This window comes from Canis lupus, chromosome 9 (genome assembly GCF_003254725.2).
Source record: "Canis lupus dingo isolate Sandy chromosome 9, ASM325472v2, whole genome shotgun sequence".
NCBI classification, from domain to species: Eukaryota; Metazoa; Chordata; class Mammalia; order Carnivora; family Canidae; genus Canis; species Canis lupus.
The window spans coordinates 35,266,848-35,288,724 of NC_064251.1; the positions used below are offsets into that span (position 1 = coordinate 35,266,848).

Here is a 21,877-nt window from a genome sequence, read left to right on the forward strand (position 1 = left end):
CTTTGGAACATCTTTCTTAGCTGTTAGCCAATCCCCTGCTCCCCTCACTGATAACATCCTAGGACTTTACTACATCTTAATGAAAGTATTCCGTTTCCCCTTTCCTTCTTGAAGAGTGAGAATGTGCTTTAGGATATGTTTATTTAACTTTTTTCCAAATCTTTATAAACAAACATAAAACTGGTATGTGTTGGAGCTCCTGGCTGGCTCAGTCAGAAGAGCATGTGACTCTTGATCTCAGGGTTGTGAGTTTGAGCCTCACACTGGGTGTAGAGATCACTAAAAAATAAATAAATAAACTTAAGGAAAACTGGTATGTGTTTGTACTTGGGGAATATGGTATTAAACTGGGAGTGAAATGTAAATGAAATAAACATGAGTCTTGTCAAAACAGCAGTTTCAAGACTTTTCAGTTGATTATAGTGAACAAAATGGTAAATGAAACGGAAATTTTGTTTGACCTGAACACTTAAAAAATTAGATATTTTTAGAAATGAGTTGATTGAAAAATGGACTAGATAAATATGTTCAGAAAGGCCATTTTTAATGTATGCAAATTTTAGGGTAGTGTGGAATTTTAAAGGTAGAAAGGGTCTTAACTTATTTATATAATGCATTTTTTATTTATCAATTCATTGAACTCTCTTGGACACTTTCTGTGGTCTAGATATTGTTCTAGGTAGTGGGGATATGTCTTGAATAAAAGAAAGTCCTTGTTCCATGGAACAACACTGTGGTAGAATAAGTAGATCATAAATAATGTATAAACATAATGTGAACTACAAAGTAGTATAAAACTCTTTTGAACCATTTGGAAGAAATGAGCTACCTAAGTCTAATACTTGAAAAATAATTCTTAACACTTAAGTTTTTTGCCAAAAAACTGTAAAAGAAATAGGTCTTTTTGGAATTATTTTTGTATTCACCTTAAAGCTTCTCCACAGATCTTTTATAAACTGCCTTTCTAGCACTTTTTTACTTGTGAAATTAATTTCTGAATAATGTGGAAGAATAGCAGCATTACTCAACTTGGTTTCAAACTTGTCCATCTGTGTGTAAATCTTAGCAAGTCATTGACCTCTCCGGAATTTAGTTTTCTCATCTATAAAATGAGATGATTGGCCTAGTTCCCTGATTTTTAACACTATGCTCATCTGTGCCACTCTTTTTCTCCCTTACAGTAGTTCAAGCTTGTTCTGTTATATATACTGGGAACACTTGGATCTTTTTAAGATTTTATTTGGGAACAGGTTTTGTTAAGATTTTCTCAGCGACTGAAAAGAAAACAATTTGAGATTGCTTATGTAGAAAAGATGAATTTTGTAAGCAAATATGGGCATAATTGTGGAAAATAAATATATCCAGGCATTTAATTATTTTTCTTCTTACATATATACTTACTCTTCTAATGTACAATAGTAAATATATAACAGTTTAAAAAGTTATGAAACATATAAAAATGCTATTAATTTCTTTTTATACCCCCAATAGATTGACTTGTGTACTTGATGAAATGATCACTCCTAATTTTTGGAGATTATTGAAGTACTGTGATCCGTCCAAACAAATCTCTTGCTTTGAAGTTCCTTGATCTCTATAACTTAAATGATCTTTTGCTTTGTCCCACTTGAGCCACCCGTCCAGAAGCTTTCCATCCTAGACTTTGTCATTACCATCATTTCTGATCTCAGTTTTAAACATCTTTCTGATGATTACTTTCTGTTTTTGCCTAATACTCTACTGCTTGTAATTCAACAATTTTCAGAATGCATTGACACATGTCCTTTATCGGGCCTTTACTTACTTTCTTTCACCTATACTGTAATCATTTCCTTGCAAACATTCTTAACCCTCTTGTCTTATTTTGTGCTTAACCTGGCAGAGAGCAAGTCTGGCTAAATCTGTCTTACTACTTATTTTACACCCAGTCCTCTCAAGTGCTGGGAAGAGCCAGGAACTCAGAAATACTCTGTCAACTTTCATGGCTTTCCTCCATGTGCATTAACCACTTCCCTAGGTTCACAAGTTCATTTTTCCTCTTTGTAAGAGACTAGCCAATCAAATAGAGCATCTCCTGGATCTTACTCCAAATTTCAGGAGAATCAGATTGCTCCCACTTTGGGGAGATGTTTATCTTTAGTGCCATAAACTATGGCTGGAGCAACAGGGTACTATAGTATAAGCATTGCTTGTTGGGGTTCACTCTTCAGAATGTGTGGGTAGGGGAAATGACTGTTGTGTTACTTGCTTAGAGAGGTGGGCATTAGAAAAATATCCCAAAAAGTAAAAACCATTTAGCTAATCAGTTTTTGAGGTAGAGAGAGGTCCTGAATGTGTAGTCATTGGATGGGCTTCAGAGAGTCCCTGAACACCCTGAAGTTATTTGAAATTTGTGTATGTGTGTACATATGTGCCTTTTAATGGAGAAGAGGGCCACAGTTTTTAAATATACTCAAAGGGAGCCATAGACCTATATAAATTTTGTTATAGGGTTTATTTTAGCAATAATAATCTGTGGTTTAATAGATCTAAAAAAGTTAGCAGTAAAAGGTGAGCAAAGATAAATTTTGCTATTTTGAATTCAAGATAGTTAAAGAGGTGAAGGAAACATAACTTTTAATGAAAAGAAAGTTTTTCAAACGTGGAATTTGATAAATGCATGTTGTAAATTAACATTTGCTCTTTACATGTATTTTAGATCAACAGAGAAGAATATTTTTGCCACCTCCACCTGGAATTAGAAAATGTGTCATATCCACCAATATTTCTGCAACATCTTTGACAATAGATGGAATCAGGTACAACTTTTAAGCCACTTAGCTTTGAGTTTGCTCCTTGGTGCCTTCCACTAATTTCCTTCTCACCTACTTGTAATCACCTACCATTTTTAATAATTATTGATTGCCATGGTTAGGAAATGGAGTGGGAGGTACACATAGTATTCCCCCCCCCTTTTTTAAGGTTTTATTTATTTATTCATGACAGATACACAGAAGCAGAGACATAGTCAGAGAGAGAACCAGGCTCAATGTAGGGAGCCCGTTGTGGCTCGATCCTGAGACTCTAGGATCACGCCCTGGGCCAAAGGCAGGCACTTAACTGCCGAGCCACCCAGGTGCCCTACACGTAGTATTCTTGATCATACTTTTAACTACTTGAACTTGGCAATTTGTAGCTTTCTTTTCCCAAATTTAAGATTATGTGTCATGCTTTATGGGTTTCATTATTCATTGAATAGAAAGCCAAAGCTGTTTTTCTGGGATCCCTGGGTGGCACAGCGGTTTGGCGCCTGCCTTTGGCCCAGGGCGCGATCCTGGAGACCCGGAATCGAATCCCACATCGGGCTCCCAGTGCATGGAGCCTGCTCCTCCTTCTGCCTGTGTCTCTGCCTCTCTCTCTCTCTGTGTGACTATCATAAAAAAAAAAAAAAAACAAAAAAAACACAAAGCTGTTTTTCTATACTCATTATCAGCATATATCTAAGATGATTTGATATTTCTTTCTCACCTGGCACCTGCACTTGGTGGAGTTAAGTGTTGTATATCCAAGTGTTTAGCTGAAGGTACTGTTGCTCACTTTTCTCACCTTTTTGTGAAATGAACTATGATGTGAGTCTCTTATTTTTAATGTAATCAATGATGCCATCAAATTTTTGAGTATACTTAATGGAGAAACACTGGGAAATTTTAAGTCTAGACTGATAGTTAATGTGAAGTTCTTTTGCCCTATTGAACCACAGTCCTTTTGGATATTTATCTTTTATCCAGTATATTTTGTGTCTTTAACTAAAAGTCTGTCTGTTTGCCACAGGAAGACTAGACCTAAATCTCAAAGATCCTTTATCTTTCTTTCTTTTTTTTTTTTTTTTTAATTTTTATTTATTTATGATAGTCACAGAGAGAGAGAGAGAGAGAGAGGCAGAGACACAGGCAGAGGGAGAAGCAGGCTCCATGCACTGGGAGCCCGATGTGGGATTCGATCCTGGGTCTCCAGGATCGCGCCCTAGGCCAAAGGCAGGCGCCAAACCCCTGCGCCACCCAGGGATCCCTCAAAGATCCTTTATCTTTCTTTTGGGTAAAATGATCACCTGGATCTGAGAGGAAATTTAATTTCCTTTGCTTTTCTCCTTTACTTTAAAAATAAATATTTCACTAAGGGCTGTCATTTCTTCAGAGTAGGTTAACCTCTTAATTTTCTGTTTCCAGTAAAGACAAAAGTCATTAAATATTTTTATAATATATTATAATATATATATATATTATTTATAATAATATTCCAAATAATATTTGGAATGTTCCTTTAGTGAATGGTAGACTTACTTCTATTCCTAACTTAGTTGTTTACCTGACTTGTTCTCTGTTTTATTGATTTAAATGCTATTGTTAAAGGCTACCTGGAATTAGGTTCTGAACCTATTAGAGTGGTCTAGATGTGTCTTGTAAGTTTGTTTTTTAGAGGAGAAATTCACATAATGTAAAATTAACATTTAAAGGTGAACAATCAGTATTTAATACATTTATAGTGTTGTATAAACACTAACACTATCTCTACTTCTAAAACATTTTTATTGCTCCAAAGTAAAACCCTGTATCCTTTAAGCAGTTATTCCCTATGCTCCTCTCCATTCCAGCCTTTGGCAACCACCAACCTATTTTCTGTTTTTATGGAGATTTATTCTGGATATTTCATATGAATGGTCATATAGTATGTGACCTTTTGTGTCTGGCTTCTTTCACTTATGCTTTCAAGGTTTATCCACACTGTAGCATGTATCAACACTTTATTTGTTTTAATGGCTGAATAATATCCTATTGTATGTGTATACCATAATTTGTTTATCCATTTATCCTTTAATAGTTAATAGACATTTAGATTATTTTTACCTTTTGGCTCTTATGAATAGTGCTTCTACAAAAATATGCCTACAAATATTGGTTGAGTACTTGTTTCAGTTCTTTTGAGACACACTTAAGAATGCAATTTCTGGGTCATGTGGTTCTGTGTTTAACATTTAGAGGAAGCTTCAAACCATTTTGCACTTTGGCTTAATCATTGTACATTTCCATTAGTGATGTACAGGTATTCTCATTTCTTGACTTTTAGGCTTTACGTTTAATATAAAAGTCATCATGTAGTTGTTAGTTTGGTAGAAAAGGAGAATCCAAAGTAGCTAAAAATCAAGTCTTATTTTCTAGAAACTTAACTGGTTTTCGTTTTTCTTAGATATGTGGTAGATGGTGGCTTTGTGAAGCAGTTAAATCACAATCCCAGATTAGGGTTGGACATCCTGGAGGTGGTTCCAATTTCAAAGTAAGTTTCTATGTCAAGCTTTTTTTGTTCAAAAAACAACTTGATAGATAATTTTTAACTGTTTTAGGGGTATGATGTTAACTACTTAGGAAATTTACAGTATGTTTTGGGGACTTCTCTTTTTCTGCTTCTAAAGGAGTGAGGCGTTACAGCGAAGTGGCCGAGCTGGCAGGACTTCCTCAGGAAAATGCTTTCGGATCTATAGTAAAGATTTTTGGAACCAGTGTATGCCTGACCATGTGATCCCTGAGATTAAGAGAACTAGTTTGACATCTGTAGTTCTGACCTTAAAGTGCCTTGCCATACACGATGTTATAAGGTATGTAGACAATTTGAAAAAAGAAAAATTTGTTAGGATGGAGCCATGTTATTCCTCAGAATTCATTTGAAGTATTTGACTCTTACATCCCTTTCATTTTGAGGTTTAGCTAAACCCAAATAAAAGGCTTCTTTGCAATGCTTTCCTGTGATTTGATTCCTTGTTCTTGTTTTAACCTTGGCCTAAATATTCATGCTGATGTTTATTTGGATCATTTAGTGACCACTGTTCATCTGTAATGGAAGATATATAATGACCTTTATTCCAATCAGAAACTGGTTTTCTGGTAGCATCTTTTGTATGACCAGCATTGTACCAAGTACTTTGAGAGATAGAGTAATACTCTGTGGTAGTATTTTGCTTTTACTAAACTTAACTTATGTTAGGGAAATAAGATTCAGACACATGAAACAAAGAATGGAACAACTGTTAAATTACTCAAATGTTAAACTATATAATTAATTGGCATAGGATAGAACATTGTTGTAGGGGCTTGAAATTTCATATTATACATGGTAAAGGAAATGATGAATTTTAATTTAATTTAATTTAATTTATTATTTTTTAAAGATTTTATTTGGGTCTCCAGGATCATGCCCTGGGCTGAAGGCATGATGCTCAACTGCTGAGCCACCCAGGTGTCCCTGAATTTTAATTTTAGTCTAAATTGACTGCGAATGTGAAACTGTCAGGAACCTTAGAAGGTGACCATGCATTCTTTAAATTCATAAGTAGGAAAATAATTACTAGGCGTACCCAAATATGTATTGTATACTCTTGGAAAGCCAATTAAAATATATTTTGGACAGTTTAAGAGTAGATATTTTCTAAATGAGAACATAGATTTTAAAAAGAGGAAACCATATAATATATGAAATTCTAACTGTAATCATGAATGATTCCAATGAGAAAGAAGGATCATTTGAAGAAATCCAAATCCCTAAACAGAAAGCTTTCAGATGAACCTAGGTTTTAAAATAACATTCATAATATTATTATTTTTGTGAATAATATAATTACAAAGCAACATATAATCAAGAATAAACATGTATTAGAAAAAAAGAATATTGAGAGTGGCATATAATTAAGAATATATTTAAAAAGTAGGAATCATAATTACTTAATATCATCTGCATTGAGTTATTTTTCCATCTTAAGTTTTAAGACTTAGAATGTTAACTAAAAGTTCCAAAATGCTAGAAACAAACAAAAGATTTCTTTCTCTTTTTTAAAAGATTTTATTTTTAAGTAACCTCTACACTGAGTGTGGGGCTCAAACTCAAAACTCCAAAATCAAGAGTCACATACTCCACCAACTGAAACAGCTGAGTGTCTCCCTCCTCTCTCTTTTTAATATGTGTGTAGTATAAGGAAAAATAGAGCCAGTATTTGGGATATATGGTAGAGTACTCATAGATGACAGAAGGAAAATGGAGCTTTAGGGGTGCCTAGGTGGCTTAGTTGATTAAGAGTCTGCCTTTGGCCCAGGTCATGATCTCTGGGTCCTGGGGGTTCAGCTCTCTGCTCAGCAGGAGTCTGTTCTCCTTCTCCCTCTGTTTTCTCTCTCACTCTCTCAAATAAATAAATAAATAAAATCTTAAAAAAAAAAAAAGAAAATGGAGCTTTTCAATTATTGTCTTGCTTCTTTTTTCTCTATCAAGAATGTTTTTAAAATCAGAAAGATAAGAACAAGTCTAGGTAAGGAATTGATGACCACGATGGATTAGGAAATAAGATAAAACCTAATGACCATAAATGAGTGTCTTGAGGCTTTATACATTATTTCCATAGTACTAAAAACTTGCAGATTTAGGGTTATCTAAGAGAAATTATGCAGAATAGGTTGCCAGAAAATTGTGAGAAATACAATTTTTGACGTCTTTATTTAGGAAAAGGGTGGAATCTGGAAATAATTACCCAGTATGTTTGAAATTGATCTTTAGCAAATTCTAGCTTAGTTTATTAGAAAAATGGTTTTAGAGAATTTGATGGTGATTTATAATAATCTGTATGGCTCAAACTGGTTCATGAAGAATATGTTAAAATAAACGATTTTCTTTTCAGTTTGAGGACAAAACTAGTCCACATAATGGGTGTACCATAAGAATTTATTGAACAATAACCTAATATATCTCTTGTTTTCTACACAGTATATAATAAGATTATATTTGACATCTTTGTGAATAAGATGACAGTACTGCTGATTATAGTTGCCTAATAGCTAAATCCAGAATGTATTGATTAATGGCTTAGCATAGCCTAGATGGAAGTTTGGCTGATAGTATGCTGAACTTTGCTCTTTCCTCATGACCATTTCAATAAAACTATTAAAGATATTAAAATCATGGTTATCAGATTTTTGGAAAATGTCTAGATATCTAATTAGTAGTTGATTAAAACCGGAAGATTTAGAATGATCTCAATAAGCCAGAACCTTGGACAAAAATCAACAAGCAAAAGTCTGAAAGATTACATTTTATATCCTGTGTTTTGGTTATACATTAAGGAAATTCACGTGGGAAAGATCTGAAATTATCAGATCACCAGAACTTAGTATGAGCTTGCAATTACTATTCTGTTAAGAAAACAATAAAAAATTCCTACTGGCATAAACTTTAATTAATAGATTGCAATATCCAGATGACTGGAATTATAGCATTCCTGTTGGTCACTCTACATTTGGAGTTCAGTTTTGGATATCCTCACATTTTATGAGAATTTTGACAAGCTAGAGTGTTTCTGAAAGATGATAATTAGGTATGTTGGGTCTCTTAGAAAGCAAATATTTTTTAGTATATGTGCTGCCAAAGGAAGCACTCTTAGAAAGCAAATAATACAAAGAGTGCTTGACAAATTTGGTAAATAAGGGAGAAAAATAATGATAGGTTTTTTGTTTTTTTGTTTTTTTTTTTTTTTTAGCAGATCTGAAAGGGCTCTCATATAGAAGAGGAAGCTGACTAGTTTGGTATTGCTCTAGGACAGGGGTCGAAAACTATGGTCCAGGCTCACTGGCTGTTTTTGTAAATAAAATTTTATTGGAACACAGCCATGCATATTCATTCAAGTATGGCTGCTTTTGCTACAACAGCAGAGCTGAATAATTGTGACAGAGACCATATGGCCTACAAAACCTAAACTATTTACTATCTGGCCTTTTACAGAAAGTGTTTGTCGACTCTTGCTCTAGAAGATACCAGGACTTGTTGGTGCAAGTTGTAGGAAAACTGATTATAGAACAGTCTACGAGATTTTTGTTTATTTGTTTTTAAGTAGAGCTGTGAATCCTTGGATGGACTTTTGTGTAAGGTATTGGACCTTTTGTCCTTTGTTGGAGTTTTTCAAGGTGAGAAGTTGGAGTAGATGACTTAATCATCTAAGACTTGCGGTGGAAAAAGTAATCCAGTGCAGAGAGTATTAAGTAATTATTGTTCTTAATAATACAATATGTATGTAAATGTTCATGCTTGGTTATATGCCACCCTTTGTGAATATTATTGTCTTATGTTCACTAATAGTTTTGTGGTTATTAAGAGAATATCTTTATCTTCAAAGATATTTATTTAAGAGAGAGCTAGTGTGCATGTGGGTGAGGGGAGGAGAAAAGGGGGAGGGAGAGGAAGAGGGAAAGATTCCTAAGTAGATTCCGTGCTGATTGTGGAGCCAGATGTGGGCCCCATCTCAGAACCCTGAGATCATGACCTGAGCCAAAATCAAGAGTGGGATACTCAACTGACTAAACCACCCAAATGCTTCTAAATTGTCTATTTTCAGAGGATGCATGCTGAAGTATTTTGGGGTGAATTGGCATTGTATTTGCAACTTGTTTTCAGATAATTCAGGAGAAAATAAGAATATACGTAAAGCAAATATGGTAAAATTAATCAGCTATACTTAACCATTTTATTAAAAGCCATGCTAAAGTACTGTTAATTGTAATGTTTGCCCACATTCAATTGATTTTTCTCCACTGGTTTATAATAAAATTGTATAATAAAAGCTGTGGTTTACAGAACAGAGTAGATTTGACATTGGCTATGAAGAATGGGGCAGGATTAGAATAAGCAGAGAAGAATGAGTGAGTGTTCTAGCTAAGGGGGAATCAAAAAGAAATGCTTCTTGAATTAAATAGAAGAGTGTGATTCAGTACTGAATTCTACTCCTGAAACTAATATTGTACTGTATGTTAACTAACTAGAATTTAAATAAAAATTAAAAAAAAAAAGAGTGTGATTCAGAAAAAACAGTTTCTTCCTTTGTTGAATGCTGCTCATGATCAGAATGCTTAGGAAAAAAAGAGAGAAGAGGGCTTGAAAATAGATCAAGTAAAAATTTTTAAAGAAATTTTCAAGTCTGTATAAAATCTTACAGTGGTCAAAAAATGGAATCTCACTCATATCTCATTTAAACACACAGGTTTCCCTATTTGGATCCACCTAATGAGAGACTTATTTTGGAAGCTCTTAAACAACTTTACCAGTGTGATGCTATTGACAGGTAAAACAAAAACAAAACCAACCATAGCAGATCTTAATTTCTTTGTTTCATTTTATTATTTTTTTAATTTTTAATTTTTATTTTAATTAAACTCTGTGCCACACATGAGGCTCAAACTCATGACCCTGAGATTGAGAATCACATGCTTTACCTACTGAGCCAGTCAGGTACCCCAGTTTCTATTTAATTTAATTTAATTTAATTTAATTTAATTTAATTTAATTTATTTGAGAGAGACACACACACACACACACACAGAGTGTGTGCACGTGGGCACAAGCCAGGGGAGCAGAGGGAGATGGACAAGTAGACTCCATGCTGAGTATAGAGCCTGATGCAGGGCTTGATCCCATGACCCTGAGATCATGATCTGAGCCAAAATCAAGAGTCGGATGCTTAACTGACTGAGCCACCCAGGCATCTCCTCAATCTTTTTAAAATAGGGTTCTTAATAGTTTCCTTTATCAGTAGAAAATGATTTGTTTAAATTGAATGGATTATTTTATATGAAGTTAGCATTTTTCCTCAGTTTTTCTTTGCCATAATTCTGAATTTAAAAATTACATGGTAAACTATGTTATATCTGGTATTATTTAACAGTAATTTTTTTTTAAAGCTTTTATTCATTTATTCATGAGAGAGACAGAGAGAGGCAGAGACACAGGCAGAAGGAGAAGCAGGCTCCTCACAGGGATCCCGATATAGGACTCAATCGCTAAATCAGGATCACACCCTGAGCCAAAGGCAGATTCCTAACCACTGAGCCACCCAGGCGTCCCATTTACAGTAATTTTTGAGTATAATTTCAATGCCAGGCATTAGGCTGAGTATATATCTAAATAATAAGAGAGCCATAGTCTTGGTTCTCATGATTGTGTGATGGGGAAAGATTTGGTAATTATTCTCTGATTTCTTGGAGGACATCTTCTATGCTTCTGTAGCATTTTGTGTCTTTTTTTTTTTTTTTTTAATGTACTTTATTCTGCCTCACTGCTTATTTTTTGGATGTATTGGCCCTTGAAAGCAGGGAACATATCATCTTAACGTTTTCTTTTACCAATGATCAATGTGTCATGTTTCTTATATTGAATTGAATTTCTGGATTTGATTTAAGGTAATATAAACTGTATCTGATCTTTCTGAAGATGAACATTTCCTTTGTACTCTCTCAAGGTAGAAAGACTTAAGAACTTTTTCTTTCTTTTAAGGAGTGGCCATGTGACCAGATTGGGTTTGTCTATGGTGGAATTTCCTCTCCCTCCACATCTGACATGTGCAGTAATAAAGGCTGCTTCTCTGGATTGTGAAGATCTACTACTTCCAATAGCAGCAATGTTGTCTGTGGAAAATGTCTTCATTAGACCTGGTAAGAAGTTTATTTAAAAAATAATGGACTTTATTTTTTAGAGCAGTTTTAGGTTTAAAGAAAAATTGAGGATAAGTACAGATGCACACAGTTTGCTCATTATTAACATTTTTTTGTTCATGTAGTACATTTGTTATTATTGATGAGCCAGTATTGATACATTATGATTACTTAAAGGGTCACTGTATTGTATATTCTTTGGGTTTTGACAAATCTGTAATGAAACATTTCCACCATTACAGTAATATACTAAATAATCGCACTGCCCTAAACATCCCTTGTGCTCCACCTATTTATCCCTACATCCCTTCCCCCAAACCCCCAAACCCTCTTATAAGCAATGAGTCTGAGAATTCCTGTTGCTCCACATTCTCACCAGCATTTGGTATTGTCATTGTTTTGGATTTTGACCATTCTAATAAATGTATACTGGTATCTTGTTTTACCATGCAGATCCCTGATGACATACGGTGTTAATCATCTTCTTCTTCTTTTTCTTTTTTTTTTTTTAATATTTTATTTATTTATTCATGAGAGACACAGAGAGAGAGAGGCAGAGACACAAGGCAGAGGGAAAAACAGGCTTCCACTCAGGGAGCCTGACGTGGGACTCGATCCCGGGTCTCCAGGATCACACCCTGGGCCGAAGGTGGCGCTAAACCGCTGAGCCACCCGGGCTGCCCTAACCATCTTCTTATATGCTTGTTTGCCATTGTAGATCTTTTTCTGGTGAAGTGTCCATTCAGGTCTATTCATTTTCTTATGTTATTTTATTTAAAGATTTTATTTTTAAGTAATCTCTGCACCCAACATGGAACTCAAACTTAGAACTCTGAGATCAAGAGTTGCATGCTCTACTAACTAAGCCAGCCAGGTGCCCCCAGATCTTTTAAAAATTGGATACTAATAAATAAATAAATAAATAAATTAATTAATTAATTAATTAATTTTCTTATTGTTGAGCTTTAAGAGTTCTTTGTACATTTCAGATACCAGTTCTTTATCAGGTATGTCTTTTGCAAATATTTTTCTGAGTCTGTAGTTTGTCCTCTCATTCTTTTGATGTTGTCTTTCATAGAGCAGAAGTTTTTAATTTTAATGAAGTCTAGTTTTCAGTTACTTCTATCACAGGTCGTGCCTTTGGTGCTGTATTTGGAAAGTTATCAGCATCCTCTATCACATCCTCTAGGTTTTCTCCCATGTTATTCTCTAGGAATTAGATGTCCATTTGTTCTAGCCCCATTTGTTCAAAAGATTATCCTTTTTCCATTGAAACGCCTTTCTTCCTTGTTAAAGATCATTTAACTGTATTTGTGTGGGTCTGTTTCTGGGTCCTGTATTCTGTTCCATTGATCTCTTTTCCTGTTTTGTCAGTACCACACTGTCTTGATTATTGGAGCTTTGTAGTAACTCTTGAAGTTGGATAGGGTCAGTTCTCTGACTTTGCCCTTCCAAAACAGTTCAATATTGTTTTGGCTATTTTCCCTTTCTATATAAACTTTACACCCAGATTGTTGATATCCATAAAATACGTTGCTGGTCCTTTACCTGGGTGGGATTATGTTGAATCTGTAAGTCAGGCTGGAAAGAACTGATACCTTGACAGTTATTGAGCCTTCTTATCCAAGTACATGAAATATCTCTCCATTTATTTAGATTCTCCAGTGATTGACTGGCATTTTTTATTCCCATATATCTAGCCCTATGAGGGATGGAACTGAGGATAAACGAATTTTACATTTTGTTATCCTTTAACTGAGCTGCTTGAAATAGAGAGTTGATAATGTTCCTGGCTGAGAGTTAATTTCCTTTCACTGGTAAAGGAAGATAGTATAGTGGAACTTTGCCCTGTTATAGTACATTAGTAATATATTAACTTTTCTTCCCTAGACTCAAAAGAAATGGAAGTTCAGCCGTTGTATCCAAAGAATTATTTTGAGATTTCTAATGTCTTTAAACTTCTACTTCTTTCCTTTCTTGGTGTGTCAGTATGGGACACACCTTACTTCATCAGCTTTATTTTCTCCTAATGGGAGTGGAGAGGATCACAATTTTTTTTTTAAAGAGCCTCTGGGGGGAGCCTGAGTGGCTTAGTGAGTTAAGCTTCTGACCCTTGTTTTCAGCTCAAGTCATGATCTCAGGGTTGTGAGATCAAGCCCCTGCATATGGAGCCTGCTTAAGATTTTCTCTTTCCCACTGCCTCTGTCCCCTGCCCCCAATTAATTAATTAATTTTAAAAAAGCTTTGGAATAGACAGTGTATCTTGCCTGCAGCCAAGGCTAACAATAGTATGTGCTATCATACTGGCCATATCCCTTTATAGGCTGAGTGTTGTGTCCAGATTGGTTTATTTATTGCTAAGACGATAATGGAGGATACATTTTTCTATAAAAGTACTCTGGTTTAATCCATGTGCTGCCTATCTCAAATATATTGTAGTCTTTTTTTTCCCTCTCACTTTCTAGATTGTAGTCTTAAGTGTCAGAATTTTGGTTCTAGTAATATACAATTATTTTTTTTCTAGCGAAGACTATATATGCAGTAAGTAAGGTTGGCTGGGTGGTGGGTAGGGGGGTGGGTGAAATAGGTGAATGGAATTAAGAGAAACAAAATTCCAGTTATAAATAAATAAGTAATGGAGATGAGAAGTACAGTATAAGAATACAGTCAGTAGTATTATAATAATGTTTTATAGGAAGTATGCTTACTGTCGTGCATTGAATAATGTAAAGAATCGTTGAATTGGTATGTTGTGCACCCGAACCTAATGTAGCATGTTTGTCAGCTATCCTTTAATAATAAACTTAAAAAGTGAGTAAATAAGTAAGTTTGGCTGGTTTTCAAAGCCAAAGATGCTCTAAAAACTATTATAGAGTGTTGAAGTGAGAGTCAAGAGACCAGGGTTCTAACCTGACTCCCTGAAACCTAATTATCTGACTATTGGCCTAGTTTTTCTGGACTTCATTCTTCATTTGTAAACTCAGGGAATTAGATTAGATTAGGGTGATCCAGTCTAATAGTCTTGTAAGGCCAGAAAAAGGAGCTGTTTTTCCTCTTTGGAATTTTTAAATAGATGAAACCACTCTGGTGTTAGTTTTTTTTTTTTTTTTTTTTTTTTTTAAGATTTTATTTATCTATCCATGATAGACACAGAGAGAGAGAGAGAGAGAGAGAGAGAGAGAGGGAGAGGCAGAGACACAGGCAGAGGGAGAGGCAGGCCCCATGCTGGAAGCCTGACATGCGACTGGATCCCTGGACTCCAGGATTGCGCCCTGGGCCAAAGGCAGGCGCCAAACCACTGAACCACCCAGGGATCCCCTGGCGTTAGTTTTTTAATTTTTAATTACCTTTATAAAATTTAATATTATAAAATTTTAAACTTACAGAAATGTTGAAAGAATAGTAAAGAATTCCTTTATATGTTTTACCTTGTTTCAGCAGTTTTTAGTATTTTGCTATATTTGTGTTATTCTTTTCTTCTTTCTCTATCTCTATATGTATGCATTTTATTTCTTTTTTAGAATAAAAAAGGGAACGTTTTGAGAATATTACACTCTCACCACAAAATATTGATATGCATATTTACTAAGAATTAGGGCAATCTCTTATTTAACCATAGTCCATTTACCAAAATTAGGAAATTTAATATTGACACAATACTATTATCTAGTCCAGAGTCCATATTCTAATTGTCCATTGTCACTAGAATATACAAAAGTAGTTTTAGGATTCCTCAGATATACCAATGTCTGCTAACAGTTTTTATTTTGAGGTAAAATGTACATGTCTTGAAACGTATGAAAGTTGTTAATTCAATTAGTTTTGCGAAGTGCACACACCCATATAACCCATACTCCTGTTAAGATATGGAACAGTTTTAAAAAAAAAAAAGGTATGGAACAGTTTTATCACTCCAGAAAATTTCCTCAATACCCCTTTGCAGTCAGAATCTAGCTATCCCACCTCCTCCCAGTTAGCCACTTCTCGATTTTTTTTTTTTTTAAGTTTGGCTTTTCTGAGACTTCATGTAAATGGACTTACATAATATGTACTTTTTTTGTGTTTGGCTTCTTTTGGTCAACATAATGTAATGAGATTCATCTATGTTGTATTTATTAGTGCTTTGTTCTTTTTATTGAATAGTAATTCCACTGTATGGACATACTACAATTAGTTTTTACCAATATTCTATTGATAGACATTTGAATGGTTTCTTATTTGGTGCTATTTATGAATACAGCTGTTAAGGGGTTCCTGGGTGGCACACTCCATTAAGCCATGGACTCTTGGTTTTGGCTCAGGTTGTGATCTCAGGGTCTTGAGATCGAGTTGGAGTTGGGCTCTGGGGCTTAGCACAGAGTCTGCTTGTCCCTCTCCCTGCTTCTCTACTCCTCTCACCCTCACTCTCTTGCGAGTGTATACACTATCTCTCAAAAAAATAAATCTTAAAAAAAAAAAAAGCTGTTTTGAATATTCCTGTCTAGGTTTTTTATAGATGTATATTTTCATTACTCTTAGTTAACTACCTAGGAAACAAATTGCTACAGTATTGAGTAGGCATGTGTTTCCCATTCAGCTTGAGTTGTGGGATCAAGCTCCTCCTCCCTCCCTCATGGAGCCCTGTGTTGGGCTTCAGGCTCAGTGGGGAGTTGGTTTGGGATTGGGATTCTCTTTCTCCTTGTGCCCCTCCCCCTGTTTATATTCTCACTTGCTCTCTCTAAAATAAATAAGTCTTTAAAAAAAAGAAAAGAAATTGCCAACCCTTTTCTCAAAATGGCCATGCCATTTTAAAATTCCATCAGCAGTGTTTGAGAATTCAGTTTGTACTACGTCTTCCTCAACATTTGATGTTGCCTGTCAGTTAATTTTATACATTCTATTCTATTTTATACATTCTATTATATATTGGTGATCCCTCCTTATGGTTTAATGTGCATTTTCCTGCTAACTAATATTTTTATACATTCATGTGATTATTGGCCATTTGTCTGTCTTCCTTTGTGAATTGTCTGTTAAAATATTTTACCCATACTTTAAATTTATTAAAAAATTATGGAATCTCAGAGTTTTTAATTTACTCTGGATACAAGTTATTTGGTAGGTATGAGTTGCATGTAGTTGTTCCTACTCTGGGCTTTTCTGTTTACTTTCTGAACAGTGGCTTTTGATGAGGGGCTGCTTTTGAATTTTGAGAAGTTTAATACATCTGTTACTATTTTTTGTGGTTACTACTTTCTGACTGCTAAAAGATCTTTTCCTTCCCCAAGATCGTGAAAATATATTTCTCTCTCATATTTCTATGGATATTTACCTAAAAGCTCTACAGTATCTAGCTTTTAATAAAGTTTAGTACAGTGATCCATCTGAAATTAAGTTTTGTATATGGTATGAGGTTGAGGTCTAGGGTACTTTTTTTTCCTCTGTGAATATACACTTATTCCAGCACATTTATGGAAAAGATTTCTTTCCCCCACTGAACTGCATTGTTACCTTTGTAGAAAAATCTATGGGTATATATATATGACTCTTTCTGGACTTTATTTTATTCATTTATCTGTTTGTATATCCTTATGTCAGTGCCACTTAGTGTTGATTAAATAGCTTTATGATAAATTTTGAAATCAGACATTGTAAGTCTTTCAACATTGTGTTCCTTTTTTTTTTTTTAAGACTTATTTATTTATTCAGGATAGACATAGAAAGAGAGAGGCAGAGACACAGGCAGAGGGAGAAACCGGCTCCATGCCAGAAACCCGACGCGGGACTCGATCCCAAGTCTCCAGGATCGCGCCCTGGGGCAAAAGCAGGTGCCAAACCGCTGAGCCACCCAGGGATCCCATTGTGTTCCTTTTTTGATACTCTTGTGGTTATTCCATATTCCTTGCATTTCTATAAAGATTTTAGAATCAGCATACCAGGTTTTTCTAGAAAAAGTCTGCTAGAATTTTGATAGGGATTGTGTTGAACCCTTTATTCTTGTTGCTAGTCTCCTTGCTGAGGGCTTATAATTTACATCTTTAATCACAGTTTACTCAATGAATATTTTATTGCTTCATGTAAAATATAGAAAACCTTGCAACAATTTAGTTCTATTCATTCCTCCATCATGTGTGCTATTGTTGTCATATATATTACATTTAGTACCTTATAAACTTCAAATACAGTATTATAATATTCCTTTAAACTTTCATATGTCTTTGAAAGAAGTTGTGAAGAAATGAAAAATTAAGTCTATTCCAGTACTGGAAGTAGAAGGCCAGGTATTGGCTTTAAATTTTTTTTCTTTTTAAGATTTTATTTATTTTAGAAATAGAAAGCATGTGGGAACAGAGGGGAGGGGCAGAGGGAAAGGGAGAGAATCTCAAGCACAGTCTGCACTGAACACACAGGCCATCACAGGGCTCACTGGATTCTGTGGTCCTGAGATCATGACCTGAGCTGAAACCAAGAGTCAGATGCTCAACAGACTGAGCCACCTAGGTGTCCCTGATTTTAAAATTTTTATTTAGAATCTTCTGTGTGTGGATGGATTATTTTCTCAACTTTTTAACTTTTTAGGTTGTTCAGGTCTTAGGTTTTAATTATGTGTTCTTTGTTTTTTTTATCAGGTCATTGAATTGGTTTTTAGTATCTTGAAGGCCTTTATTTGGGACCTACACTTTAGGAAAACATTATTTGAAAGTGACCTATATTTGTAGGCCCTCAAGGAAAAAGGAGACTTCTCTTTGTTAGTCTAATATTTGGCTTTAGGTATCTATGAACATAGGTCTTACTCTTTAGAATATTCAGATAATATAGCCAACAGGAATATATCTTATATTCTTTGCTTTGATTTGGTGAGATATTTTTGATTAAATCTTGCCTTTGTGAAGCACTTGATGTTAGTCATGTTAATGGATATGAAACGTGAATTACCCCTGAAGCACTGAGGTGTAGCTAGGAGATTTAGCAGTGTCTCCAAATTCCACATAATGAAAATGTAACTATAAAATAGCAGTGGCCTTTTCTATTGTTATGTCAGGCACAGGTTTGAGGGTTTTTTTTCCTTTAGATACTGACCTAGGTCTCTTTTTATTTTTTTTATTTTTTTTATTTTTTTTTAATTTTTTATTTATTTATGATAGTCACAGAGAGAGAGAGAGAGGCAGAGACATAGGCAGAGGGAGAAGCAGGCTCCATGCACCAGGAGCCTGATGTGGGATTCGATCCCAGGTCTCCAGGATTGCGCCCTGGGCCAAAGGCAGGCGCCAAACCGCTGTGCCACCCAGGGATCCCCTAGGTCTCTTTTTTAAAAAAATATGTAATACATGAGGTGTTATTGTCAAATCTATTACATTTCTCTATTAATACACCCAACAATACAATTTTATAGGTAATATTTCATGCAGTTTCTTTTAAATCACTAAAGGAACATAATAGAAGAAATATTTTCTTTTCCATTTACCTACATATTTACTTTTGCCAGTGCTTTTTTTCAGTGTCATTCAAATTACTGTCTGGTGTCACTTGCCTTCAGCCTGAATAACTTCCTTTATTATTTCCTGTAAATCAGGTATGCAAGCAATTAATTCTTTTAGGTTTTGTTATCTGGGAATGTCTTTATTTTGCCTTCATTTTGAAAGATTATTTTATTGGATATAGGATTCTTAGGTGGCAATTTCTTTCAAGACTGTGAATAAATAAATCATTCCACAGTCCTCCAGCATCCATTACATCTAATGAGAAGTCATTTGTTAATTTTATTGGGATTCTTTTGTGCATAATAAGTCATTTTCCTTTTGCTGCTTTCAGTATATTGGCTATCATGTGTCTGTGGGTCCTTTTGCTTTTATCCTACTTGGAGTTCATTAAGCTTCCTCAATGTGTAGATTAATGTTCTTCATCAAATTTTGGAATTTTTCAGCTATTGCCTTAAAAATGTTTCTGCCTCTTTTCTTTCCTTCTGGCAGTCCTATTATACAAATAAATGTTCGTGTGCTTAATGGTGTCCCACATTTCTCTGAGGCTGCTCATTTTTCATCATTCCTTTTTTTCTTTATTCTTCAGATTGCATAATCTCTCTTGATCTATATTTTGATTCTTTCTTCTTCCAAAACCATATCTACTATTGAGCCCCACTTAGTGAAGTTTTCATACTTTTTTGTACATTTCAATGCCAGCAGTCAGCTACTGGTTGTTGGCTGGAGGTTGTACTTAATACTTTTAAGTTAGTGAATTTTTTACCTTTTACTGTTGGATATGTGTTGTGTAGTTTAGAGACTGTTTTCACAGTTCAGAGTTTATGAGTTTGTCCTGTGTTCAACCATAGACTGGAAGCTCAAATGTTGCCTCTCCTTTTTGTACCTTTTGTATCTCCTCAGAAGGTATAACCTTGGGCATCTGCATAGTCTTACAGAACATCAAGACAATTATGGGTTTAGCACGTTTCTCTGATCTTCCTATTAAGTTTTTGGCCTATCTGCCTCAATTTCTAATGGTAACACTTTAAGCTGTTAGTCTCCACTGATTGGTAGCTCATTGCTCTGCTGTTTTTGACAGTGCCTTTGGGGCATTAATTATTCATAGTCTGATCCAAATAAAGTTAGGTACCTTGGCAGGGGTAAAGTATTGCTGGTTTTTAACAATGCTTGTCTCTTTCCTCTCATGGGTAGAACCTCTGTGCTATGGAATAGGAGCTGGGAGTTGATTGGGAATCTGCTCTTCACGGGCTGCCCCAACAAGATCCTCCCTGTAGAGCAGAAGCTTGAAGTGGGAGATAGGGAACTGGTGCTTTGGTTACCACCACTGCCCAGTATACATTTTCCTCAGCACAAAGCTTGGTGAGATGGTATCGGTGGATATTCACTGGCTGCCAAAAACAAAAACAAAAACCCGGTATAGCTCTCTGAAACTGAGAGTGGTGGGAGGTACCACTCAGCTGCTGAACTCACTAGAACAGCACTTCTGCAAAACAGAGCTGTAAGCACTGCCATTACTGTTCCTCATTCATTAGCTGTTCAGCCTTGATTATTCTTATAGAGCAATGAGCTGGAGGTAAGGGAAAGGCTGCTGTGTTCAGGCTGCTAAGCCCTCTTCCACACAAAGCTATGGGGGGGTTGAGTGTAGTTCCCACTCAAATGTGATCCTTCATTCTGTTCTTTTTTTTTTTTTTTTTAATTTTTATTTATTTATGATAGTCACAGAGAGAGAGAGAGGCAGAGAGAGAAGCAGGCTCCATGCACCGGGAGCCCGACGTGGGATTCGATCCCGGGTCTCCAGGATTGCGCCCTGGGCCAAAGGCAGGCGCTTAACCGCTGCACCACCCAGGGATCCCCTTCATTCTGTTCTTATTGAATTCTATAGATTCAGTCAGTCTCCAGAGACTTTGAATGATTGTCTTTGGTGATTGACTAGTTTAACAGATGTCTCTCTGGGAGAAAGGTTTCACCCACTCCTCACATCACCATTTCCAATATATGTATATAGTTAAAAATTCAATTCAAACACTACACAGAGAACTAAATGAAAAGTAAGTCTTCTTCTCATCAGACCCAAGGACTAAACATGTCCTAGAGATAACAATTGCTATCAGTTTTTTGTTCATGTTTAAATACTATGGTTTTTATATAAATATATAATTAATTTAAAAACCTGAATCATTAAGAACTTTAGCTGCTGCAAAATGCAGCTTCAGCTTTTGAGCATGTGACTTGTTAAGATCTTGTTACACCCAAAATGTATATTGGCTTTCCAGCTGCTTCTAACATGCATTTGTAGTCTTTATAGGTTAAACAGTCCTTTCTGGCTTGGGTCTTTGTAGATCCACCTAATTTAGTTTTTTATATACTTACTGGTAAAACTGGGCAGTATTCTAACATCTAACATTAAGATTATAAACATCAAAATGATCATACTGTCAACATTTTTAGTGATGTCTTTTGCTATAGTAAACTGTATACAACATCTGCTAGAATGCTAGTATAGATATTGCTTTAGAAGTCACACAATGAAGTAAGAGCTGTTAAATATTTTTTTAGGTGATAAAAAGCGTTGCCTCAAAATGGAACAAATTTAAAATAACAACACTGGGTTGTTCCTAAAGTGTTTATTTTAATTGTGATATTTTTGAAATAAAGGGCACTTCATGTGTTAGCTCCGAGGACTGTTATTATTATTGAAATCTTCTGTGGAAAAAAGAAAAAAAAAGAAATCTTCTGTGAAATGGTTTTGTTTTCTGATGGAGTGCTCTCTAGAAAAGTACCAAATTATCTTCCCAAATGGAGAAGTTCAGCTGATAAAACCTTGTTTTGCTGCTTCACCTTGTTACTTATAGTTCTTGCTTCAGTATCATCTACCTATTTGCATGATGTAAAACTGATAATAGAATTCCATCTGGGGAAATAGTAATA

At 35.1% G+C, this 21,877-nt stretch overlaps 1 protein-coding gene across 2 annotated transcripts in view; it reads left to right on the forward strand.

Annotated features, from left to right (window-relative positions):
- The window catches only part of DHX40 (DEAH-box helicase 40), a 47,399-nt gene that overhangs the window by 13,295 nt on the left and 12,227 nt on the right, over positions 1 to 21,877 (forward strand). For both annotated transcript variants that reach the window (XM_025440012.3, XM_049114159.1), the window contains exons 8-12: positions 2,699 to 2,798; positions 5,224 to 5,310; positions 5,447 to 5,629; positions 10,043 to 10,123; positions 11,332 to 11,489. In XM_025440012.3, coding sequence (XP_025295797.1) covers positions 2,699 to 2,798; positions 5,224 to 5,310; positions 5,447 to 5,629; positions 10,043 to 10,123; positions 11,332 to 11,489 — 609 coding nt within the window. The remainder of the gene's footprint in view (positions 1 to 2,698; positions 2,799 to 5,223; positions 5,311 to 5,446; positions 5,630 to 10,042; positions 10,124 to 11,331; positions 11,490 to 21,877) is intronic.